The 26,351-nt window shown below is 44.4% G+C and overlaps 1 protein-coding gene across 1 annotated transcript in view; it reads left to right on the top strand.

Moving 5' to 3' along the window:
* The window catches only part of syne3 (spectrin repeat containing, nuclear envelope family member 3), a gene marked incomplete at its 5' end in the record, with an annotated part of 67,229 nt that overhangs the window by 21,960 nt on the left and 18,918 nt on the right, over positions 1–26,351 (top strand). Inside the window, 7 exons of the mRNA XM_083633214.1 lie at positions 3,592–3,728; positions 13,866–14,040; positions 16,716–16,898; positions 17,614–17,757; positions 19,263–19,397; positions 20,456–20,617; positions 21,412–21,584. Coding sequence (XP_083489340.1) covers positions 3,592–3,728; positions 13,866–14,040; positions 16,716–16,898; positions 17,614–17,757; positions 19,263–19,397; positions 20,456–20,617; positions 21,412–21,584 — 1,109 coding nt within the window. The remainder of the gene's footprint in view (positions 1–3,591; positions 3,729–13,865; positions 14,041–16,715; positions 16,899–17,613; positions 17,758–19,262; positions 19,398–20,455; positions 20,618–21,411; positions 21,585–26,351) is intronic.

Below are 26,351 nucleotides of genomic sequence, written 5' to 3'. Positions count from 1 at the left end.
AAAAAAATTTGACGGTGGGACGTGGATCAAACCCTTTTACGTCTCCTATAAAAATATGGGAGCCACCGAACGTGTACAACCCATTCCACCGACCCACTAAGTGGCGACAGTGCTCTCCAGACTAGAGAAAGCGAGCCAAAACTGCAGGGAAAAGCGTGAGGAAACCATTCTCATACTGTAGAATGGTTTGGCGAAAACGCTTTCGTGCTGGCGCACAACGGTGGCGCACAACGGTGGGGGGTTCCAAAAATAGACTGGGTGGAACACACTTTGAAACACGCAGCATAAAGCCCAGAATCGCAAAAGCTTCATCAAAGCTCTCAACCGAAACCCCAAGAAACGAGCGAGCCCCATCCAGGCTCGCCCGACGAGGGGCCGCCAGGCAGCAGACAGGCAGCAGAAACTCGCTTGTGACACACCCGCTGCAGAGCCAAGGAGGGAGGAGGAGAATGCCCACGGAGGGAGGAGTTTGAAGGAGAGGGGGGTGCGGGTGCTGTTATCGAGGAAAATACTGTTCAGAACAAATTGTTTAGATGTCTGATGGTTAAAGTGACTGTTCTATCGAATTTCACAAAAAGGCATTTTTCTCACCTTTCATTTTCAGACGCTGAAACCATGCTGTATTCAACTGCTAATGCCTACATAACTACTAACTCTACAAACTAACTCTTTTAGACAGAGAAAGCACACATTCTATTAGTTCTTTTGAGATATTTTGTGTTCACAAAATCCTAACAGAAAAGAATCCTCGGCTCTTGAAAGATGAGCCAGAATCCTAAAAAAAAAACCTTGGCAGAAGCTACCTACAGTAAAAAAAAAACTGTTGGCAGTGAATGTGTTAAAGGTGTGCCGCTGATGTGACGGAAGTGGAGTTAAAGGGCCCATATTTTGCTAATATAATGTATTATTATTTTATTGTTGGCCTCCAGTAGAGTAACTTATTGCATCAGTCATAGTTTAAAAAACTCATTGTTTATCTTGTACTGGCTCTCACTGCCCCCTTCAGTTCACCCTCTGTCTGAAACGCTCTGTTTTTAGGTCCTGTCCCTGAACCCCCACCCTCCGGAAAATACTCCAGGTGGGCAGCGCGAGGAGTTTTTGCGTTTGCAAACTTCTGCCCAGAGAGCTATCGCTGTAGAAGCGAGACTGTCTGTCTGTCTGTCTGACTATCTATCTATCTATCTATCTATCTATCTATCTATCTATCTATCTATCTATCTATCTATCTATCTATCTAGATAAGATAGATAGATAGATAGATAGATAGATAGATAGATAGATAGATAAATAGATAGTCATGCATAACAGAAACAGACAGGCGATCTCTGCTATGGCTACTAAATTTGGTAGTTGTAAAACAATTATATCAACGAGCAACTGATTGTCAAAACGAATTTGACCATCGATGAAAAACGTGACTTGGACATAAAGCAAGCTATCAATTGATTTATCAACATCCCCCTAGCTATCTACAGCTCCGCTAGGCCGGGCTGCACCCGGACATTTCCTTCAGTGGCTGGCCAAGCAGGGATTCTATTACCACGGCCTGCCATAACGTTACACCGGGAGCTTCACACTAGCTAATGTAGCTAGTTAGCTAACTTCCCAAATGCTTGTGACTATAGTGTGCCTCTCCTAGCAAAGGCTACACGGACCAAACCAAAATGAGGACTTGGAGAAGTCAGCAAGTTGGACTAACGTTACAAGTTCTGAAAATATGTGCCTTTCGTCATTCATCGGTTGTTCATGTCTATAAGGCAGCTGTGCTGCTACGCTAAATAGCAAGTGCTAACGTTACCCAGCCGGTAAGTAACGTTAGCGCTTCCTAGCAGCACATTGGACCGATGCTGGAATGAGACACATATTTTCAGAACTTACCACTTCAGTCCTACATCCTGGCTCACTTCCATGTCGTCTCCTTGTTTTTGCGGTCTGGAATCCGTTATTCCATGAGACTACTACTGTTGTGTTAGTCCCAGACAGCCAGGCTAGAGAGAGCCTGGTGAGTGGTGACGCCGCCGCGGGTTACTGAAACACAGAACAGGGAAGAGAGGGGAAGGGTGGGAGCTAGCGTGCGCGCCGGCCGGCGGCAACGCTTTGTTGCCAGGGTAACAAGTCCTTACTGACGTCACAAAAATTATGGTTCTCGCACAAAATCGCCATAAATCCATGTCATCTCGTCTACGAGAGTTCATAGGCGCGAGGGGTGGTTCATGGGGGTAACATTAAAACACTTTCACATATTTATTTGAAGCTTAGCCCATGTTTAATATGACCATCCAAGATTGTAACAACATATATATGATACAAAATTAAGAAATGCATAATATGGCCCCTTTAACTCATTGGGTGCCAATGACGTCGATCGGCGTCAAATCGAATAGTAACGTAGAGTGCCAATGACGTCGATCGGCGTCAAATGCGTTTTTTGACGGTGGGACGTGGATCAAAGCCAGATGCATCTCCTGTGAAAGTATGGTGGATGTTGAATGTGTAAAAGCTATTTTACGGACCCATTAGGTGGCGACAGTGCTCTCCAGATTAGAGAAAGGTGAGGAAAAAAACTGAAAAGCAGCCGTGGGGACACGGAAACCGCATCGGTATGCATCGATATGCATGAAGCATAACGTTAGCTGTGCCTGCAGCAGCCAATCTGCTGCCACAATTGAGCCCCTCCGTGTCCGCTGCGATAGCCCCTCCACATGATTAGTTGTGGAGTTGTTATTATTCTCAGTTGGAAGCGCTGGGAGCCGGTGACAAATACACACGGAACGCTGTGAAAAAGCTGGGTTTTCAGTGCAGAGCAAACCGCAGCAGAGAGCCACCAGAGCCACCAGAGACAAACCCACGGAGGAGGGGTTTGCAGTAGAGGGGGGTGGGGCATGCAGGGCAGCATACAACACCGACCCAGACAGCAGGCATGATGGACAGATTGGTTGGCAAACACAAGCTAGAATATCTGATGCCCACCAGCAGTAAATCAAGACCAGCAAGAAAGTGTAGGGTCTGCGCAGCAGGGGCCAGCGCTGCTGGTTGCAGCTAAAAAATATTATTTTGCCAAACAAAATTCCTTTGTTTTCGCTCTTTTATTGAAGGAAATTATTTTTGAGGTGTCACTACATCAGAAAATATTAGCTTCAGAGTCAGTGATGTGCTTGAAATGTTTCATTTCACAAAAGGCTGATTATCTCAGCTTCTAGTCTGAAACGTCTGTTTTTGCTGAAATCAACCTATCTTCTCCGGCTGATAACTAAAGAACGGAAAATGATATCAATAAACTTTTTTTTGCTGATGATACAATAGACTATCATCGTTCTTTGGGCGTGTTCGGTGTTTACATAGTAATATCACACAATATTCTGTGGGTCTCGAGAAATCACTGAAAACGCTCTGAAACTCTGGCACTGGCACTCCGTTCTCCAAAAGTGGCTGGCACTCAATGAGTTAACAAGGGTATATGCAGAACTCCTGAAGTTAAACTCAATACCTTTTAAGACCTTTTCAATATATTTTATGACCTTAAGGACAACATTTCACGATGTTTCAGCTCAAAGTCATGTGTTTGCCATACTGTACGTGTGTGTCTCCCAGGGTGTGAGGAGTGCTCTGTCGGCCGAGGAGTCCGAGGTGGAGCGTCTCAAGGCTCAGCTCAAAGGACTCTTCCGATTCTCAGAGGACTCCCGCCACCTGTCCGATGATGTCCTGGCTATCGTCAAAGAGCATCAGAGGTGAGTAACGGGAAGCCATTTCACCTTCCAAATATTATGTTCATTCTAAATGATTTATTCTTGATTTTCAGTTCTATGCAAAATCACTTGATCAAAGTGAAAACAAACCTGAAGAAATGTATGCGAAAAAATTTAATTAAAATCACAGAGAAATGATGTAAGCAAACTTTAGGGTTGTCCCGATACCACTTTTTTGCTGACCAAGTACGAGTACTATGGAGAGATATGTGTCTTTATTCTGTGACTGAAAGTTTACATCCTGTAACCAAAGACTGTATCTGTGAGAAAATAAATCCACTTTGTAATCAAAAAATAGATCCGTAAGCAAAAACATAGATTTGAAAACAAAACTATCAACAATCCAATCAAAGAAAAATTAAAAAAATAAAATAAAGTAAAGTTTTTAGATTTTTCATTAATGTGAATTAAAAAAAGTTGCATGCAAACACAAACATTTTGTTCTCAACTCCAAAAGATTTGTTTGCGAAACCATTACCTTTGCTTACAAAGCTCAACTTTTCTTTTGCGAAATGAAAAGTTTTGCAAAACTTTTTCTGTTACAATAAGGGCGGGGCCTACAGCAGAAAGAAGTAACGCACGTCCCTATTGGCCAGTGTCGATCGGAGTGATAGCTTGGCAACATCCAATCCAGTACGAGACAAGGCGGAGGGCGGGCACTTGAACGGAAGTATTTCCTGAAGGAATCTCCATGCCATTTCAGCGCCAGTTATAACCACAGATTGAAGAGAGAAGCCATGAGTATGTTCACACCAATGTTTTTATGTTGTTTTTATGTTTGGACCGGTGCATGTAACCTGACCAAACATAAAAACATTGGTGTGAACATACTCACGGCTTCTCTCTTCAATCTGTGGTTATAACTGGCGCTGAAATGGCATGGAGATTCCTTCAGGAAATACTTCCGTTCAAGTGCCCGCCCTCCGCCTTGTCTCGTACTGGATTGGATGTTGCCAAGCTATCACTCCGATCAACACTGGCCAATAGGGACGTGCGTTACTTCTTTCTGCTGTAGGTCCCGCCCTTATTGTAACAGAAAAAGTTTTGCAAAACTCAGGTTTTGCAAACAAAACTTTTCATTTCGCAAAAGAAAAGTTGAGCTTTGTAAGCAAAGGTAATGGTTTCGCAAACAAATGTTTTGGAGTTGAGAACAAAATGTTTGTGTTTGCATGCAACTTTTTTTTAATTCACATTAATGAAAATTTTTTAAACTTTTTATTTATTTTATTTTTAAATTTTTCTTTGGATTGTTGATAGTTTTGTTTTCAAATCTATGTTTTTGCTTACGGATCTATTTTTTGATTACAAAGTGGATTTATTTTCTCACAGATACAGTCTTTGGTTACAGGATGTAAACTTTCAGTCACAGAATAAAGACACAAATATCTCTCCATAAAGTACGAGTACTGACATCTGGGTACTTGCCGATACCGAATACCGATACCGAGTATTTCATTCGTGGTCGACAACGTGTTTTTGTTACACCGTATGGTTAATTAATTAATTAATTTGAGTATTGACGGTGACACCCATCTGTGTTTCGTGTTTGTCCCTTTTATGTTATATGTTCATGAGGACCGCAATGGAAACAAGCCTATGGCTTTATTGTGTTTTTATCCTCGGTGATTGTCTGTCTCTGTATTTGTGCCCTGTTTTTGTTGACATTCACCAAATAAAGTCAATCAATCAATCAAATTAAAAGATAACTTTTCAAGATTATGGGTTTTAGTGATTTTCTTTAGTATATATTATCTGCAGAAGTAGGCTACCTAGTTTTCGCAAGACCACAGAAATTTCGCATAATAAGTATCACCTATACTTGATAGTCTCTTCTCTTGATGCCTTATGAAACAAAAGTTTCCCATTAAATAAGGAAATAAGGTTTCCAATTAAATAAAGAAGTATGCTATGAATCAACCTTTAAACCACATAGCTGTGCATCTCCTTTGTATTTGTTCTGCTGGTCTATTTTCATTCAAACATTAAAATAGAGGTTCCTTGTGTTCTTATGTTCATTATGTTGGGTCTCGTAGTTAGATTAGATTAGATTACCGTACTACCACTGTTTATTGTAAAAACAAACTTTATTGTGCTTTTATTTTGAAGGCAAAACCGAAATGAAATTGTGACAATTGTTGCTAAATTTGCATTAACGTTACGTTCCACTTTTAAAACGTTAAACTTTAAGGCAGTATGGATTACGGGACACGTAGCACGTATTACAACGATCTGGTAAGCCTTTGCTTGTTCCACAGCACTGTGTTGTCTGCTAGAAGAGCAACTAATGCTAACCTGTAAGTTGAACAGAAAGTGTTTTAGCTTGTTGCAGGCTACGCGGCTAACTGCAGAGCTAATCAGTCAGACAGTGAATAGGCGAGCGAAGCGGTGCAGGCTGTAGCTCACTCAGCTGATTACTGACCTGATAGCTTTTTATTTCTCCTCACAAAGCGCTCCAGGTAGAGATGCAAACAAACAGGCTGTTATAGTGAAGCTTCTCTGCATGCATTAACAGCTGTGTGAGCCTGACGCTGGCTTGCTAGGTTAATGTCACGTTGCATGCCCTAGGTGTAAAGTGGTATCGGGCGCGCGGCCGTGTCAGTATCGGGCAAGTACGAGTACAGCAAAGTATCGGCTCCGATACCGATACTGGCATCGGTATCGGGCCATCTCTAGCAAACTTGATTGCTCTGTTGTTTTAATTGTATACTTTCACGTTAATTTAAAATTAGTTTTCACTTTGACTGGATAGAGGAGATAGGATAGAGTGCTTGGATACAGTAGAAGTCTGGATAAAATCCTGAATAAATGCATTTTGCACTAACTTAATAGCACAACAAAAAGGAAAAGGGCAAAAAGTCAAGGGGGGGCAATACTTTTGATAGCCACTGCAATATTGTTGATTATGTTAGATATTTTGAAATACTTGCATACTTGTATAGAATCCAATTAAAATGTCTCATTTTCAATCCATTCAGTCAAGGTCTTCCCATAGACAACCACATCAGAGGTGGACCACACTGACCAGATCTGTCAATGTCAGCTTTTTATATATCTATACTATAGGCTCTTTCACACCGGCCTTGAAAGCCGAAAAATGCACGGAAAATAGGATTCGCGCATCCGATGTGAAGGTCGTGGACGCGCTTTCGTGGATAATTGTTTTACGCCTTTTGTCCCGCGACGGTAGGTAGTAACAGCGCCGGGTTACCTGGCAACCCGCCTCCATTTGAAAGCGTCGTCGCAGCAAGCCGGAAAAGGTGCGAATGGTCAGCTCATTCATAAAAAAATGACAGGGTTAAATCACCTCATGTATCAAGAAAGTGCACGAGTGAAAGTAAAAAAAGTAGCCTATACAATCATGACTGCAGGGACGCCAGGAGGAATGCTCCGTGCAGTTAGGCTTTATGCTCAAACGATGTTGACATTAGGTAAAATTAACGGATATAATAATAAGCTTCAGAGGGCTATAGCTGTCTAGTGGCGAGTTGGTCTGATGATATTCCCCCTCGAAATCAGCTCTGTGCATTCCCTTACAAAAACTACTAACGTTAAGTAGTCATGTGCATTTATAGCCTATACTATTCCCCCGACGAACGTTATGCAGACTGCAGCTGTTTGATATGCGGGCGGTCGTGTATCGTTTCAATTTTAGGAGGACACAATATCGATCTGCCCGCCCACCATGCGAGTGCACCTATCATCCCTGCTCAGCGGACTAGGAGAAGGAGGGAAGTCTTGGTTGTTCAATGATTTCGTTCATCATACAGTAGCCTAGGCTACACAAACCTATGAAAATATTCATTTGGGCTAGGAGGAGCTGGAAATCCCTCCGCTCGCCTTTCAATCCGGGAGCGGGGGATTTCACCTGAAAGTACACAGCAGCACGGGATTGTGGCCGTGATGCTTGGCTCTGTGTGAAAGCAATTTCTGTGGCGAGGGTGCGAGCTTTGCGGGACTCCTAAACGGCAATTTTTGCGCGATCTGTGTGTGAAAGAGCCTTATAATTGCAGTAGCGTCTGTCTCTCTCTCTGTCCTTCGCGTATCTCGAGAACCGTTGGTCGGATCGACTTCAAACTTCGGGAGTACGCCGAGGGTGAGGTAGTGCAGTGCCCTGTGTTCATGCAATTCGGATGCGAAACACGTTCAATATTAATACATTTGTGTTCAATTCTGCGCTTCTTCAAGCTCCAGCTGATCTGGGCGGGTCGCTCTGTGACAGTAAGTGAGAAAAGTAAACATACGGTCGTTGAGGGTGAATGGGGGGGTAAAGTAAACATTGATGTGAGTAAATGAGGGGGGGCAGCATCCCTCCTCAGGTTCCAATTAAAAAATGTCTTGTAATGCAGCGGAGAGAGGGCAGCATGAAAGGAGCAGAGAATAGTAGGAGAACATGTATTTGTAAGCTGAATAAGCAGCATTAATATTCATGTCTCATCAAGTCTGTCATGAATAAAATCAAGGGGAAATAATCAGTAGAGCTCAGTGATCCTAGTTAAGTGAGATCTCTAAGAGATTTTTACGTGGCTATAATGTTAGGCTATAATGAGTCACGCATTAATATAATAAATAATATCCTCTAGGGCCACGCCACTTCCGGGAACCCCCATCCTGTGTAAGTAGGGTTCCCAGAGTAAAACCTGGCCATCTCCACCACTGCTTATGGATGAGCATCATCTGCTGCATGCCATCGAGAACCGTTGGTCGGATCGACTGTGCCCTATTGTGCAGTTCAGTGCCCTGTTTTCGTGCAATTTGGCATAGCGCCACCTACTGGCAACACAAATAGCGCTTTATCTTGATAGCCATTCATCTGATCGACTTCAAACTTGGTAAGTGTGCTGCTGGGAACCTGACATAGAGCAGTGCCGAATTTTGTGCAATTTGGCATAGTGACACCTACTGGCAACACAAAAAGTGGCTTATCTTGAAAACCGTTCATCCGATTGACTTCAAACTTGGGGAGTGTGCTCCTGGGAACTCGAAGTAGTGCAGTGCTGAATTTCTAGCAATTTGACATAACGCCACCTACTGGCAACACAAAAAGCAGTTTATCTCGAGAAACATTTGTCCGATTGACTTCAAACTTGGGGAGTGCGCTTAGGGGGACCTGACAGAGTGCAGTGTGTGTACGGGGGGAAGCGCCCACAGGATGGTGCATGGGGGAACGGGCACTGCACTAGGTTTTACAATGCAAGGACACCACATTATGCACATGCGCGTGTACACATGCGCGTGCGCGCGCACACACACACACACACACACACACACACACACACACAAAGCTCTGCTCTTATGTGTGTGTGCTTCTGTTTATCTTTTCATAAACCCAATTTCACAATTCTGTCAAAACCTCGCGATTCTGTGATATTCCATGCTTGTAAAGTCCAGATGCTTTGATTCCACCTGAGAACATTGAATATGCAGTTAAACATCCAAAATAAGCTGTTATCTAGAATTGTATGCGCCCCCCCATCAAGTGTTTTGCATCACTGTAGACAGTTGGAAGGGTTACTTATAAAATGTATTCCACTACAGAATACTGAATACATGCCCTAAAACGTATTTCATTAGAATACTTAAAGGAAGGCTTTCCCGTGGGGAATATGAAGATATATTAAATCTCACGCCCCTAAGGAGTTTGAATCCGTTGAAATTTTTGAAATTGGTTGTTCACAGCCTGAGCAATCAAACAAAATCCACTCTGTGTGGGGGGGGGCTGGTGCGGGGAGCCGAAATCCTACAGTTCCCACAATGCACTGGGCTCGCGTGGCCTTCGATTCCACGCCCACCCCTCAGGCATTTGGCTGATATCAAACTCCAGTAGGTGGCGGTAATGCACATATATGTTTGCCAACCGCCATAAAACTCAAAGAAGAAGAAGAAGAAGAAGGCTTCGACATAAAAACATTAGGAGAAGAAGAAGAATAAAAAAAAAATCCAAATTGCACCAAATTTAAACGGTAGTATATATGTCGGGAGATGTCTTCATAAAAAAAAATTCATGCATTTTAAGGCATTTTCCTAGGAGTTATGAGCATCTGATGTTGTAACTATTTCATGTAAAAATGTGTAAAAAAGGGTACATTGCTCAGCGTTGATTTCGTAACGTCAACGCACCTTCTACTAGATGTAAAATTTGACGAGCTTTCCAATGCTGCCAGACAAGTCAGTGTTATTGTAAACCTTGCACCGTGTGTTTGCAGTGTGAAGTCAGTGTTATTGGAAACCTTGCTCCGTGTGTTTGCAGTGTGAAGTCAGTGTTATTGTAAACCTTGCTCCGTGTGTTTGCAGTGTGAAGTCAGTGTTATTGTAAACCTTGCTCCGTGTGTTTGCAGTGTGAAGTCAGTGTTATTGTAAACCCTGCACCGTGTGTTTGCAGTGTGAAGTCAGTGTTCTTGGAAACCTTGCACCGTGTGTTTGCAGTGTGAAGTCAGTGTGATTGTAAACCTTGCTCCGTGTGTTTGCAGTGTGAAGTCAGTGTTATTGTAAACCTTGCTCCGTGTGTTTGCAGTGTGAAGTCAGTGTTATTGTAAACCTTGCTCCGTGTGTTTGCAGTGTGAAGTCAGTGTTATTGTAAACCTTGCTCCGTGTGTTTGCAGTGTGAAGTCAGTGTTATTGTAAACCTTGCTCCGTGTGTTTGCAGTGTGAAGTCAGTGTTATTGTAAACCCTGCACCGTGTGTTTTCAGTGTGAAGTCAGTGTGATTGGAAACCCTGCTCCATGTGTTTGCAGTGTGAAGTCAGTGTTATTGTAAACCTTGCACCGTGTGTTTGCAGTGTGAAGTCAGTGTTATTGTAAACCTTGCACCGTGTGTTTTCAGTGTGAAGTCAGTGTGATTGGAAACCCTGCTCCATGTGTTTGCAGTGTGAAGTCAGTGTTATTGTAAACCCTGCACCGTGTGTTTTCAGTGTGAAGTCAGTGTTATTGGAAACCTTGCTCCGTGTGTTTGCAGTGTGAAGTCAGTGTTATTGTAAACCTTGCTCCGTGTGTTTGCAGTGTGAAGTCAGTGTTATTGTAAACCCTGCACCGTGTGTTTTCAGTGTGAAGTCAGTGTTATTGTAAACCTTGCACCGTGTGTTTGCAGTGTGAAGTCAGTGTTATTGTAAACCCTGCACCGTGTGTTTTCAGTGTGAAGTCAGTGTTATTGTAAACCTTGCTCTGTGTGTTTTCAGTGTGAAGTCAGTGTTATTGGAAACCTTGCACCGTGTGTTTGCAGTGTGAAGTCAGTGTTATTGTAAACCCTGCACCGTGTGTTTTCAGTGTGAAGTCAGTGTGATTGGAAACCTTGCTCCGTGTGTTTGCAGTGTGAAGTCAGTGTTATTGTAAACCTTGCACCGTGTGTTTGCAGTGTGAAGTCAGTTTGATTGGAAACCTTGCACCGTGTGTTTGCAGTGTGAAGTCAGTTTGATTGTAAACCTTGCACCGTGTGTTTGCAGTGTGAAGTCAGTTTGATTGTAAACCTTGCACCGTGTGTTTTCAGTGTGAAGTCAGTGTGATTGGAAACCTTGCTCCGTGTGTTTGCAGTGTGAAGTCAGTGTTATTGTAAACCTTGCACCGTGTGTTTGCAGTGTGAAGTCAGTTTGATTGGAAACCTTGCACCGTGTGTTTGCAGTGTGAAGTCAGTTTGATTGTAAACCTTGCACTGTGTGTTTGCAGTGTGAAGTCAGTTTGATTGGAAACCCTGCTCCGTGTGTTTGCAGTGTGAAGTCAGTTTGATTGGAAACCCTGCTCCGTGTGTTTTCAGTGTGAAGTCAGTGTTATTGGAAACCTTGCACCGTGTGTTTGCAGTGTGAAGTCAGTGTTATGTGAAACCTTGCTCCGTGTGTTTTCAGTGTGAAGTCAGTGTTATTGGAAACCTTGCACCGTGTGTTTGCAGTGTGAAGTCAGTTGTATTGGAAACCTTGCTCCGTGTGTTTGCAGTGTGAAGTCAGTGTTATTGTAAACCTTGCACCGTGTGTTTTCAGTGTGAAGTCAGTGTTATTGGAAACCTTGCACCGTGTGTTTGCAGTGTGAAGTCAGTTGTATTGGAAACCTTGCTCCGTGTGTTTGCAGTGTGAAGTCAGTGTTATTGGAAACCCTGCACCGTGTGTTTTCAGTGTGAAGTCAGTGTTATTGGAAACCTTGCTCCGTGTGTTTTCAGTGTGAAGTCAGTGTTATTGGAAACCTTGCTCCGTGTGTTTTCAGTGTGAAGTCAGTGTTATTGGAAACCTTGCTCCGTGTGTTTTCAGTGTGAAGTCAGTGTTATGTGAAACCTTGCTCCGTGTGTTTTCAGTGTGAAGTCAGTGTTATTGGAAACCCTGCACCGTGTGTTTGCAGTGTGAAGTCAGTGTTATTGGAAACCTTGCACCGTGTGTTTTCAGTGTGAAGTCAGTGTTATTGTAAACCTTGCACCGTGTGTTTGCAGTGTGAAGTCAGTGTTATTGTAAACCTTGCACCGTGTGTTTGCAGTGTGAAGTCAGTGTTATTGTAAACCTTGCTCCGTGTGTTTGCAGTGTGAAGTCAGTGTTATTGGAAACCTTGCACCGTGTGTTTGCAGTGTGAAGTCAGTTGTATTGGAAACCTTGCTCCGTGTGTTTGCAGTGTGAAGTCAGTGTTATTGGAAACCTTGCACCGTGTGTTTTCAGTGTGAAGTCAGTGTTATTGGAAACCTTGCTCCGTGTGTTTTCAGTGTGAAGTCAGTGTTATTGGAAACCTTGCACCGTGTGTTTTCAGTGTGAAGTCAGTGTTATTGTAAACCTTGCACCGTGTGTTTGCAGTGTGAAGTCAGTGTTATTGTAAACCCTGCACCGTGTGTTTGCAGTGTGAAGTCAGTGTTATTGTAAACCTTGCACCGTGTGTGTGCAGTGTGAAGTCAGTGTTATTGTAAACCCTGCACCGTGTGTTTTCAGTGTGAAGTCAGTGTTATTGTAAACCTTGCTCCGTGTGTTTTCAGTGTGAAGTCAGTGTTATTGGAAACCTTGCTCCGTGTGTTTGCAGTGTGAAGTCAGTGTTATTGGAAACCCTGCACCGTGTGTTTTCAGTGTGAAGTCAGTGTTATTGGAAACCTTGCTCCGTGTGTTTTCAGTGTGAAGTCAGTGTTATTGGAAACCTTGCACCGTGTGTTTTCAGTGTGAAGTCAGTGTTATTGGAAACCTTGCACCGTGTGTTTGCAGTGTGAAGTCAGTGTTATTGGAAACCTTGCTCCGTGTGTTTGCAGTGTGAAGTCAGTGTTGTTGTAAACCTTGCTCCGTGTGTTTGCAGTGTGAAGTCAGTGTTATTGTAAACCTTGCTCCGTGTGTTTGCAGTGTGAAGTCAGTGTTATTGTAAACCTTGCACCGTGTGTTTGCAGTGTGAAGTCAGTGTTATTGTAAACCCTGCTCCGTGTGTTTGCAGTGTGAAGTCAGTGTTATTGGAAACCTTGCTCCGTGTGTTTGCAGTGTGAAGTCAGTGTTGTTGTAAACCTTGCTCCGTGTGTTTGCAGTGTGAAGTCAGTGTTATTGTAAACCTTGCTCCGTGTGTTTTCAGTGTGAAGTCAGTGTTATTGTAAACCTTGCACCGTGTGTTTTCAGTGTGAAGTCAGTGTTATTGTAAACCTTGCACCGTGTGTTTTCAGTGTGAAGTCAGTGTTATTGTAAACCTTGCACCGTGTGTTTTCAGTGTGAAGTCAGTGTTATTGTAAACCTTGCACCGTGTGTTTTCAGTGTGAAGTCAGTGTTATTGTAAACCCTGCACCGTGTGTTTTCAGTGTGAAGTCAGTGTTATTGTAAACCCTGCACCGTGTGTTTGCAGTGTGAAGTCAGTGTTATTGTAAACCTTGCACCGTGTGTTTTCAGTGTGAAGTCAGTGTTATTGTAAACCTTGCACCGTGTGTTTTCAGTGTGAAGTCAGTGTTATTGTAAACCCTGCACCGTGTGTTTTCAGTGTGAAGTCAGTGTTATTGTAAACCCTGCACCGTGTGTTTGCAGTGTGAAGTCAGTGTTATTGTAAACCTTGCACCGTGTGTTTTCAGTGTGAAGTCAGTGTTATTGTAAACCCTGCACCGTGTGTTTTCAGTGTGAAGTCAGTGTTATTGTAAACCTTGCTCCGTGTGTTTTCAGTGTGAAGTCAGTGTTATTGTAAACCCTGCACCGTGTGTTTGCAGTGTGAAGTGTCGAGCGACGAGGCTGTGCTCTGAGTCAGAGACGGGGCTGAGGAAGATCCTCCAGGACCCACTGCTGGTCTTCACCCAGTGGAGCAACGCGGTCTCCCAGGTCCTAGAGGCTTCCGCCGAGGTCACCGACTTCTCCCACATCGCCATGTTGGTCCAGAACATAGAGGTAAAGCACACACTCGCCCTTTCCCCCAAGAACTGTTTTGAAATTGTTTTCCAAGCAATTCTTTTTAATTTCCCCTGTAGCATCCAGCAGCAGTGTTAACCAACCCCTCTCTCTCTCTCTCTCTGTACAGTAGCACCCAGCAGCAGTGTTAACCAACCCCTCTCTCTCTCTCTCTCTCTCTCTCTCTGTACGGTAGCGCCCAGCAGCAGTGTTAGCCAGCCTCTCTCTCTCTCTGTACGGTAGCGCCCAGCAGCAGTGTTAACCGGCCTCTCTCTCTATGCAGTAGCGTCCAGCATAGAGATGTAACGGTAACGGTATAATTTCACATCACGATTATCGTGACCAAAGTTATCACGATTATCATAATATCACGGTATTCGTAAAAAAATTGCCGAAAATGTTCAAAAAGGAGAGACACACTGAAATAATTTTACGTTTTATATTGAAAACTCAGACCCAAAAAGGATTGATACACTCACTGAAATCATTTCTCCAAGGCTGCACGTTTGCATCTGGGAGACTGTTGCCAACTTTGGTAGATGATGAACAGTATTTACCATGTTTTTCAAAGCACTGTAATCACGGTACCACGGTAATCACAGTACCACGGTTTTAACGATAATGAAATTTTGAAACGGTACGGTTATCATGAGGAATTGTATCAAGGTTATCATTAAAACCGGTTATCATTACATCCCTAGCACAACAGTGTTAACCGGCCTCTCTTTCTCTCTTCTCTGTACTCAGAGGTGTAGTGCTATCTGGAGAAGTGGGGGACGCACCTACAGTATATAGGGAACACCTGCACAGGTCCCAACAACCCCCTCCCAATGCACACACACACACACGCACACACACTGACCCTCACAACTTAGCTTATTGTGTCCTCTATAAACACTGCAGAAGTAGCCCATGACATTTGCAGCTCTGAAACTAAAAAAGATGTATATCCAGTAGGCACAGCAGAGCAGAGTCAGTTATCAACACAAACAGCTAAACAATCTCTCAACCAGTCTCAAGCATCACACAAGTTGCACAAGGCATTGATCATCATTTGGCACGGCGGCCGGCATTTTTCACTCGTTTTATTGGCTCCACATGCACACACACAGTGACACACACAAAATACCCCTTGGAGAAGTATGGGAACGCCGTTCCCCCACGTTCTTCGGGCACTACACCTATATCTGTACAGTAGCACCCAGCAGCAGTGTTAACCAGCCTCTCTCTCTCTCTCTCTCTCTCTCTCTCTCTCTCTCTCTCTCTCTCTCTCTCTGTGCAGTAGCACCCAGCAGCAGTGTTAACCAGCCTCTCTCTCTCTCTGTGCAGTAGCACCCAGCAGCAGTGTTAACCAGCCTCTCTCTCTCTCTGTGCAGTAGCACCTAGCAGCAGTGTTAACCAGCCTCTCTCTCTCTCTGTGCAGTAGCATCCAGCAGCAGTGTTAACCAGCCTCTCTCTCTCTCTGTGCAGTAGCACCCAGCAGCAGTGTTAACCAGCCTCTCTCTCTCTCTCTGTGCAGTAGCACCCAGCAGCAGTGTTAACCAGCCTCTCTCTCTCTCTGTGCAGTAGCATCCAGCAGCAGTGTTAACCAGCCTCTCTCTCTCTCTGTGCAGTAGCACCCAGCAGCAGTGTTAACCAGCCCCTCTCTCTCTCTTCTCTGTACTCAGAGGTGTAGTGCTATCTGGAGAAGTGGGGGAACGCACCTACAGTATATAGGGAACACCTGCACAGGTCCCAACAACCCCCTCCCAATGCACACACACACACACGCACACACACTGACCCTCACAACTTAGCTTATTGTGTCCTCTATAAACACTGCAGAAGTAGCCCATGACATTTGCAGCTCTGAAACTAAAAAAGATGTATATCCAGTAGGCACAGCAGAGCAGAGTCAGTTATCAACACAAACAGCTAAACAATCTCTCAACCAGTCTCAAGCATCACACAAGTTGCACAAGGCATTGATCATCATTTGGCACGGCGGCCGGCATTTTTCACTCGTTTTATTGGCTCCACATGCACACACACAGTGACACACACAAAATACCCCTTGGAGAAGTATGGGAACGCCGTTCCCCCACGTTCTACGGGCACTACACCTATGTCTGTACAGTAGCACCCAGCAGCGGTGTTAACCAACCCCTCTCTCTCTCTCTCTCTCTGTACAGTAGCACCCAGCAGCAGTGTTAACCAACCCCTCTCTCTCTCTCTCTGTACAGTAGCACCCAGCAGCAGTGTTAACCAACACCCCTCTCTCTCTCTCTCTCTCTCTCTTCTCTGTACAGTAGCATCCAGCAGCAGTGTTAACCAACACCCCTCTCTCTCTCTCTCTCTCTCTTCTCTGTACAGTAGCATCCAGCAGCAGTGTTAACCAACCCCTCTCTCTCTCTCTCTCTCTCTCTCTGTACAGTAGCACCCAGCAGCAGTGTTAACCAACCCCCCTCTCTCTCTCTCTCTCTCTTCTCTGTACAGTAGCATCCAGCAGCAGTGTTAACCAACACCTCTCTCTCTCTTCTCTGTACAGTAGCATCCAGCAGCAGTGTTAACCAACACCTCTCTCTCTGTGCAGTAGCATCCAGCAGCAGTGTTAACCAACACCTCTCTCTCTGTGCAGTAGCATCCAGCAACAGTGTTAACTGGCCTCTCTCTCTCTCTCTCTCTCTGTGCCGTAGCGTCTGCTGAAGCGTAGCGTACAGCTGCAGGAGCGTCTGAGCCTCCTGCAGGTGAAGGGCGAGCTGCTGGCCTCAGTGTTCGGCCCGGAGAGGACGGACGGCCTGCAGGGGGAGCTGAGCACCGCCCTCAGGAACAGAGAGCTGCTGCACACACAGCTGCTGACCAGGAGGAGCAGGCTCCAGGTAGGAACAGAGAGCTGCTGCACACACAGCTGCTGACCAGGAGGAGCAGGCTCCAAGTAGTCAAGTCAAGTCAAGTTTATTTGTATAGCCCTAATTCACAAGCATGTCTCAGAGGACTTCACAGAAAATATGTCTAGCTAAATCTAGCTGACCCAAGAGTAGCAATTACAGTAGTAATAATAACAAGATTGAACAATCATATGACAGAGAAAGGGGAGAAAAGGGGGGTGGAATGTTGGGGAGGAGAGAACAGGGGAGGGATTAGATGGGGAGGGAACATGGGAATGTGGGGGAGGAGAGAGCAGGGAAAGGGAGGAGGTGGGGAGGGAGAGCAGAGGGTATGTGGGGGAGGACAGATCAGGGAAAGGGAGGAGGTGGGGAGGGAATTGGAAATGTGGGGGAGGAGAGAGCAGGGAAGGAGCAGGGGAAGGGGAAAGAGGAGAGAGCAGGAAAAGAGGAGGGGAAATGTCTATCACTAATAGACATTTATTTTCATGGAAATCTTTGAGCTTATCACTTTAACCTTGAGATCCGTGTCTCAAACTATGCCGTGTTGGGTCCTTGAATTTGAACAAATTGGGCCTGGAAAGCTCTCGAATTTGATATTTAAGAAGGTGTGGGAACTCTGACATGCTTTAGATTACGGTAGATTAGATTTTTTCACTTCTTGCATCCGACCATATTTGACAGCAAGCTGTCTTTTCCCCACTCTTAGGGTTTAATCTCAAGAACCAAGGACTTTGGCGAGGCCTACAAGTCCATTCGCTCCAAGCTGACGGACCTCCGAGACCGACTTGTTGCAGCTGACAACCTCCAGCCTGACATTCTGGCCAAGAAAAGCCAGTGGGACCAGCTCAGGGTGGGTTTAACCCCAGAGCAGGGCCAGAACCATCCAGAAGCTCTGCTGCAACACAACATACTTTCCTTGTCCATTGACATACTGCAGCCTCTAACAGATTAGGCAGATGAATAGGCTGACTTGCATCCTCTCTGTTGTTAGGAGGACGTCATAGTGCAAAAAGCAGAAGTGACTCCATTTATGTTGATCCTATGGTATTTTAGGGAAGATGCTAGTGCTAATTGATTGGAGTGTTCTTTTTTCCCATTGCTGGAAACTGGCATTATACACAATTGCATCCAGTTCCAATGACACTGTATATTTAAATTGCCAGTTTACCCTTCATATGAAATCATACAATGAGATGAAACATAACCCATACAAACCATAAGTGACAGTGTATTTCTTTTTTTTCTTTTTTTTCAATTTAAGCTTAATTGACTTGTTGATCATGGTGTTTGAGGGATGCAATACCAAGAAGACAAGATAATATAGAAGCCTCACTATCAATATTTAATTTACTGGCTTAGCTGCTCTGCTTTTGAAATGATACAAATACAAAGATACAAAGAGGTTTCTCAGGGATCAAGAACCTCTCTCAACACACAAACCTTCAGCAGTTGACGGCAGGGAAACCCCAGGCAGGATTAGTTCATGGCAGGGAAACCCCAGGCAGGATTAGTTCATGGCAGGGAAACCCCAGGCAGGATTAGTTCATGGCAGGGAAACCCCAGGCAGGATTAGTTCACGGCAGGGAAACCCCAGGCAGGATTAGTTCATGGCAGGGAAACCCCAGGCAGGATTAGTTCATGGCAGGGAAACCCCAGGCAGGATTAGTTCATGGCAGGGAAACCCCAGGCAGGATTAGTTCACGGCAGGGAAACCCCAGGCAGGATTAGTTCATGGCAGAGAAACCCCAGGCAGGATTAGTTCATGGCAGGGAAACCCCAGGCAGGATTAGTTCATGGCAGGGAAACCCCAGGCAGGATTAGTTCATGGCAGGGAAACCCCAGGCAGGATTAGTTCACGGCAGGGAAACCCCAGGCAGGATTAGTTCATGGCAGGGAAACCCCAGGCAGGATTAGTTCACGGCAGGGAAGCCCCAGGCAGGATTAGTTCATGGCAGAGAAACCCCAGGCAGGATTAGTTCATGACAGAGAAACCCCAGGCAGGATTAGTTCATGGCAGGGAAGCCCCAGGCAGGATTATCTTCATGGCAGGGAAGCCCCAGGCAGGATTAGTTCATGGCAGGGAAACCCCAGGCAGGATTAGTTCACGGCAGGGAAGCCCCAGGCAGGATTAGTTCATGGCAGGGAAACCCCAGGCAGGATTAGTTCACGGCAGGGAAGCCCCAGGCAGGATTAGTTCATGGCAGGGAAACCCCAGGCAGGATTAGTTCATGGCAGAGAAACCCCAGGCAGGATTAGTTCATGGCAGGGAAACCCCAGGCAGGATTAGTTCACGGCAGGGAAACCCCAGGCAGGATTGCAGTTGTTGTTTTCCATAACCAAATCTTGTTTCCTCAGGTGATGCAGAAGGACTTGGAGGACTGTGAAGCCCACATCACAGCGCTGGAGACCCTGGTCTCCTCCAGCCCCAGCAACAGGACTCAGTTTGAGAGGCTCTACACTGACTGGAAGCTCCTCTACAAGACGGTCAAGGTAAGATGGGACAGTGTTTAAAATTCATGAACTTGGAAGAAACTCGACTTGTGAATCACCTCTGTGTGACCATGAATGCCTCTGGAGATCAGATGAAAGCCCCAGCCGCCACCTGTAATTACAGCTTTCAGAAGAGGAGCTAATTTCAAAGCGGTTTTATAATCAACAAGGGATGAAATGATACCCGGTTTAATGATAAACCGTGATAAAATTCCCTTACGGTAACCGCACCATTCCAAATTTTCATTATCGTTAAAAAAGTATTACCGTGATTGATTACCATGTTACCATGATTACAGCGCTTTGAAAAACACTGTAAATACTGTCCATCATCAAAGTTAGCAACAGTCTGTCCTTTTGAACATTTTCAGCACATTTTAACAAAACCATGATAGTGCTGATAACCTTGAGAATTTTGGTCACTATAATGATATGCATGATATGAAGTTTTCATATCGTTTCATCTCTATAATCAACATAGATACTTTTGAGTGTGAATTGTATGTGTCTGAAAATACACAACTTCTACTGTCCCCCTTTTTAAATCTGACATTAACATGGGTCTCTCTGATTACTGTTGCCAAGAAACTAATTCTGAAGGAATGGAAGTCCTCCGCTCCACCTTCTTTTCAGCTGTGGCTGACGGACATGGTCTCGGTTGTGCGTATGGAGAGACTCAGGTTCCAAAGGTTTTTAGTGATCTGGGACCCGTTCCTGGCCTATTTTGACGAGGTTAAAAATGACAAGTGACTCACCCGGCCGGTTATTTATGGACCACTTGTAGTGGATCCTATGCACAGTATCTTTTGTAAGCACATGGGCATTTTACGTGACTGGTAGCACCACTTTGCAAAGTTGGAAATGTATGTTTGTTTGTTTTTTTCTTCTTTTTCTTTTTCCCTTTTCCTGTCTGAGTGTTCTTGGTTTTTGTTTTTCATGTTCTGAAAAACCATCAAATAAAATATAGGGGAAAAAAAACATGGGTCTCTCTCTGTTTTTGAATCCAGAATATCTTCCATCAATATTTGACTGCGTTCTTTTTTCTTTTTTTTTCTCAGGTGAAAGTGAGTGAGAGCGGGGAGAGCATCGCTGACCACGAGAGCTTCCATGACAGCCTGCTGAACGTGGAGAAGTGGCTGATGATCATGAGGCAGAAGCTGGAGTCTTTTCGCAGCCCAGCAGGAGAATGGAGCGTAGACAACCGGCAACACGAGGCCGAGGTGTGCGTCTGCGTTTGGGTATATGTGTCGAGTGCCGCTGCATGGTCGCTCCTCAGGTCTACAAAGGGATTAGTGCTTGAGTTTAGGCATTGCAAATAGTGTTAGGTTTAGGTTTAGGTTTAGCTAAGGATTAAGGTTAAAGTTAGTTTAGGATTGGGACTTACTTTGCTTTAGGGTTAAGTTTAGAATAAAAAAAAATCACATTCAGTCATAAATTCAGTGTTGGTGCATTGTGCTGCCTGTCTGGTGGTCTTGTATATTTATGACAGCATAGCCTGATGTCCTATAGCCTGATGTCCTATAGCCACCATTTGTACATTGTTGTTTTAACATCTGAATTGGGCTTCTGAAGTGCAGATTTAAGCTTGAAACAGGGTGTAAATGACACATTTTCAAGTCAACTTGGCATCTCAGGACTTGTGGAGACTTAGATTACACCAGGTGAGCAGTATGGAAGCATTCTATGTATTTTTCCAGTTGTTTTTGCTCATGGCCTCCTTCACACTCAGCAGACAGCTCTCTGTGCCTGCTGCAGCTGGAGTGCAGTTCTCCTATGTCGGTGCACGATGTGTCCAGAGTGCTTTACCCAGTGCACTGACTGTATGAGAGTACCTCATAGTGATGTGTCCAGAGTACTTTACCCAGTGCACTGACTGTATGAGAGTACCTCATAGTGATGCGTCCAGAGTGCTTTACCCAGTGCACTGACTGTATGAGAGTACCTCATAGGACCCCACTTCAAACAAAGCAAACTATCCCTTTAATGCTTGCCATTGCTTCCCCCCACTGTACAGAGGGCACTAGGGGAGTTCCCAGAGAAGGAGCTTCAGTTCCAGCAGATGGAGGCACAGGGTCTGGGGGTTCTGGAGAGGACTTCAGAGGAGGGAAAGGTCCACATCCTCGGGGACATGAAGCGGCTCCGAGAGGCCTGGCTGGCCCTGCATAACCTCAGTCTCAACCTCTACAGGTACAGAGAGACAGAAACCACTTTGATTTATTTAACAAAGGCCTCTGGTATTCTCTGTGTGTGTGCTTGGATGTGTCTCTGGTATTCTTTGTGTGTGTGCTTGGATGTGTCTCTGGTATTCTTTGTGTGTGTGCTTGGATGTGTGTCTCTGGTATTCTCTGTGTGTGTGCTTGGATGTGTGTCTCTGGTATTCTTTGTGTGTGTGCTTGGATGTGTGTCTCTGGTATTCTCTGTGTGTGTGCTTGGATGTGTCTCTGGTATTCTCTGTGTGTGTGCTTGGATGTGTCTCTGGTATTCTCTGTGTGTGTGTTTGGATGTGTGTCTCTGGTATTCTCTGTGTGTGTGCTTGGATGTGTCTCTGGTATTCTTTGTGTGTGTGCTTGGATGTGTGTCTCTGGTATTCTCTGTGTGTGTGCTTGGATGTGTCTCTGGTATTCTCTGTGTGTGTGTGTTTGGATGTGTGTCTCTGGTATTCTCTGTGTGTGTGCTTGGATGTGTGTCTCTGGTATTCTCTGTGTGTGTGTTTGGATGTGTGTCTCTGGTATTCTCTGTGTGTGTGCTTGGATGTGTCTCTGGTATTCTTTGTGTGTGTGCTTGGATGTGTGTCTCTGGTATTCTCTGTGTGTGTGCTTGGATGTGTGTCTGGTATTCTCTGTGTGTGTGTTTGGATGTGTGTCTCTGGTATTCTCTGTGTGTGTGTTTGGATGTGTGTCTCTGGTATTCTCTGTGTGTGTGCTTGGATGTGTCTCTGGTATTCTTTGTGTGTGTGCTTGGATGTGTGTCTCTGGTATTCTCTGTGTGTGTGCTTGGATGTGTGTCGACTGCAGACATGCTGACAGGGGACCAAAAGATGTGTTAAAGAAGCCCATATGAAACGGTATACTATGCAATGAGGCCGACCTCCAGAAATGAAGCCACGTTTTCTATGTGAAGGATCAAAAAAGTCATTGACTATGTTTACATGGACTGCAGTAATCCCACTATTGACCTTATTCTAAATAACGGCCAAAACACACGGGACGCGGAAGCGCAGCAAAGCGTGGCGAAGCGCCATGGTGTGGAGCCAGTTTTCATTCGGCGCCCACGATCTGACCGTCCACACTGCCCGCGCCGCAGAGCGCGCTGCGCACTCGCGGTCTGCTGCGCTTCTGTTCCGCATCTGTTCTATTCTTTCCGCGAGTGAATCTGTCAAGCTGAACAGAGCTGATCATACCAGACAGGAAGTCAAGGCATAGAGAATCCGGCCAATTGTCAAATAAAACCAATTTCAAAATAAAAGACGTGATGATGGTAAATGATGGTGTTGTTTGTCCTGTAGCCTATTATTTGTCAGGCGCGCGTGTGCACGCACGCACGCACACACACACACACACACACACACACACACACACACACACACACACACATACACAAAGAGAGAGAGAGAGAAAAAAAGAGGTGGCAATAGCAAGGTGGGGGTTTGAGTCAATTCACACATCAATTTAGAAAGAGAGAGAGGTGGAAGTGACGTTGCTATCTCCAGAGAGAGATGTGCAGCATGCAGTAACATAGTGTATCAGACCCAGAGAGAGATGTGCAGCATGCAGTAACATAGTGTATCAGACCTAGAGAGAGATCTGCAGCATGCAGTAACATAGTGTATCAGACCCAGAGAGAGCTCTGCAGCATGCAGTAACGTAGTGTATCAGACCCAGAGAGAGATCTGCAGCATGCAGTAACATAGTGTATCAGACCCAGAGAGAGATCTGCAGCATGCAGTAACGTAGTGTATCAGACCCAGAGAGAGATGTGCAGCATACAGTAACATAGTGTATCAGACCCAGAGAGAGATCTGCAGCATGCAGTAACAAGTGTATCAGACCCAGAGAGAGATGTGCAGCATGTAGTAACGTAGTGTATCAGACCCAGAGAGAGATCTGCAGCATGCAGTAACGTAGTGTATCAGACCCAGAGAGAGATGTGCAGCATGCAGTAACATAGTGTATCAGACCCAGAGAGAGATGTGCAGCATGCAGTAACATAGTGTATCAGACCCAGAGAGAGCACTGCAGCATGCAGTAACATAGTGTATCAGACCCAGAGAGAGATGTGCAGCATGCAGTAACATAGTGTATCAGACCCAGAGAGAGATGTGCAGCATGCAGTAACATAGTGTATCAGACCCAGAGAGAGATGTGCAGCATACAGTAACATAGTGTATCAGACCCAGAGAGAGATCTGCAGCATGCAGTAACAAGTGTATCAGACCCAGAGAGAGATGTGCAGCATGCAGTATGCAGTAACGTAGTGTATCAGACCCAGAGAGAGATCTGCAGCATGCAGTAACATAGTGTATCAGACCCAGAGAGAGATCTGCAGCATGCAGTAACATTGTGTATCAGACCCAGAGAGCGATATGCAGCATGCAGTAACATAGTGTATCAGACCCAGAGAGAGATCTGCAGCATGCAGTAACATAGTGTATCAGACCCAGAGAGAGCTCTGCAGCATGCAGTAACATAGTGTATCAGACCCAGAGAGAGCTCTGCAGCATGCAGTAACGTAGTGTATCAGACCCAGAGAGAGATCTGCAGCATGCAGTAACATAGTGTATCAGACCCAGAGAGAGATCTGCAGCATGCAGTAACGTAGTGTATCAGACCCAGAGAGAGATCTGCAGCATGTAGTAACGTAGTGTATCAGACCCAGAGAGAGATCTGCAGCATACAGTAACGTAGTGTATCAGACCCAGAGAGAGATGTAGGGCTGCACAATTAATCGTAATATCTAGGGGTGTCACGGTACATGTATTCGTCCCGTGAGTTCACGGTACGGGCATCACAGTGACACGACGAATACGTCAAATCCAGAAGCACCTAAACGCTGTTTGAACGCCATTGAATTGAATTGAATTAAACGCCACAGAAGAAGCGGCTAAACGTTACATAACACAAGCAACTTGCATTGCGTGGGATGACAAGCAAGATGCGGTGAGGAAGAGGGGATGACTCCTTGTCATGTTCCAATAATCCGAACGTAATCATTATGGTAAACAAAAGGCTAGTAGGGTAACAGGCTAGTAACAGGCTTGCTGTCAATCTTAACATCATTATTCTTCTGCCGTTTTATTCTTCTTCTACTGAACATGTAGGTATTTTGACGTTGACTAAAGAAATACTGCCGCCTAGTGGCCGCTTTTAGATAGGATTCCAAATGAGTGCTTAAATCAAACTAGGGATGTCAACGGTTAACCGTTAATCGATTAACCGTCGCTAACGTCGTTGTTCGGTTATTGCTGTCGGTCTATCAGTTAATATTAATTTTTTTTTTTTTTTTTTTTTTTTTTTTTTGTCTATTTACTCAATGAGCTCATGCCCAAACAAGGCGTGTCTATTTAGATGCTGAAATGTTAATGCTTTTTGTGTTAGAAATTCTAACACAAAAATAATTTGTGTTGAAATGTTGATGCTTTTTGTTAATGCTTGTTAATGCTTTTTGTGTTAGAAATTCTAACACAAAAAGCATTAACATTTCAGCATCTAAATAGACACGCCTTGTTTGGGCATGAGTTCATTGAGTAAATAGACAAAAAAAAAAAAAATTTTTTTTTTTTTTTTTTTTTAATATTAAAAAATTATGAATTAACCGATAGGTTAATCGATTATTAGCGTCGGTTAATCGAAAGTGAAATTAACCGAAAATTGACATCCCTAAATCAAACACATCAATAGCAAATGCTACATAAAACAAATACAACAGGTGGAGGGGTTGGTGGGAGTATTAGGCTATTCCACACATGCGCTCTGTTTACAAACAATGTGTACAATAAAGATATAAAGTGGGGGGAAATGCCTTTGCCCTGTCAAACAGCTGGAATACAGACATCTGAGAGGGAGGCGCACCCCACACTTTGAAAATCACTGCTCTAGAGTAAAACATTTATTCATTCCCACTTATTAGACATTAGACATATTTTTTTTCCCATTTTCGTATGGTACCGTATTCGTACCGAACCGTGACCCCAAAACCGAGGTACGTACCGTACCGTGACTTTTGTGTACCGTGACACCCCTAGTAATATTTTATTTAACCTTTATTTAACCAGGAAGTCACATTGAGGTTGAAACCTCTTTTACAAGTGAGACCTAGCCAAGACAGGGTCAGCAACGTGAAAAAACATAACATGACAACATCAAGTTACAGACACACAGCAACATAGATGGGACTAAAACAAAACATTAACAGGACTGCATAAATCACAACACAGCTACAATAGTTACAACGAAAGCACCTAAAAGCAACAACATTATGTTACAATGTAGATAAAACAACTAAAATTACAATGGCTACAGTGAAATAAAAGGGCAGCAACATTTAATTGTGTATTGACATATTAGTTGAAACAATTGCAACCAAAAGTAGCCACTTCCTTAATTCTAAGTTTAAAATCATGCAAGGAGATAAGGGTCTCGAGTTTGAGTTTGGCTTGCAGATCATTCCAGGACCAAGGACCATAGTAGAACAGACTTGCTTTACCAGCCTCTATTCTGACAGGAGGCACTTTGTATTGAAACCAACGATGTGACCTAAGGTTATGGGTGGTTTCCAAGGGTGTAAACTTACGGTTTAAATAAGAGGGTAATTTACCTGAAATAATCTTGTAAACTAAAATGTACCAGTGTTGAAGCCTGCGCAAAGTAAGAGATGTCCATCCTACCATGCTGTACAGGGTGCAATGATGGGTCCTGAAACCAGAGTTAGTTACATACCTCAATGCTGAATGATACA

Source organism: Poromitra crassiceps (genome assembly GCF_964638095.1).
Source record: "Poromitra crassiceps genome assembly, chromosome: 3".
NCBI lineage: Eukaryota > Metazoa > Chordata > Actinopteri > Beryciformes > Melamphaidae > Poromitra > Poromitra crassiceps.
The sequence above is the reverse complement of the archived record's forward strand: the minus strand, read 5'-3'. Positions and strand labels throughout refer to the sequence as shown.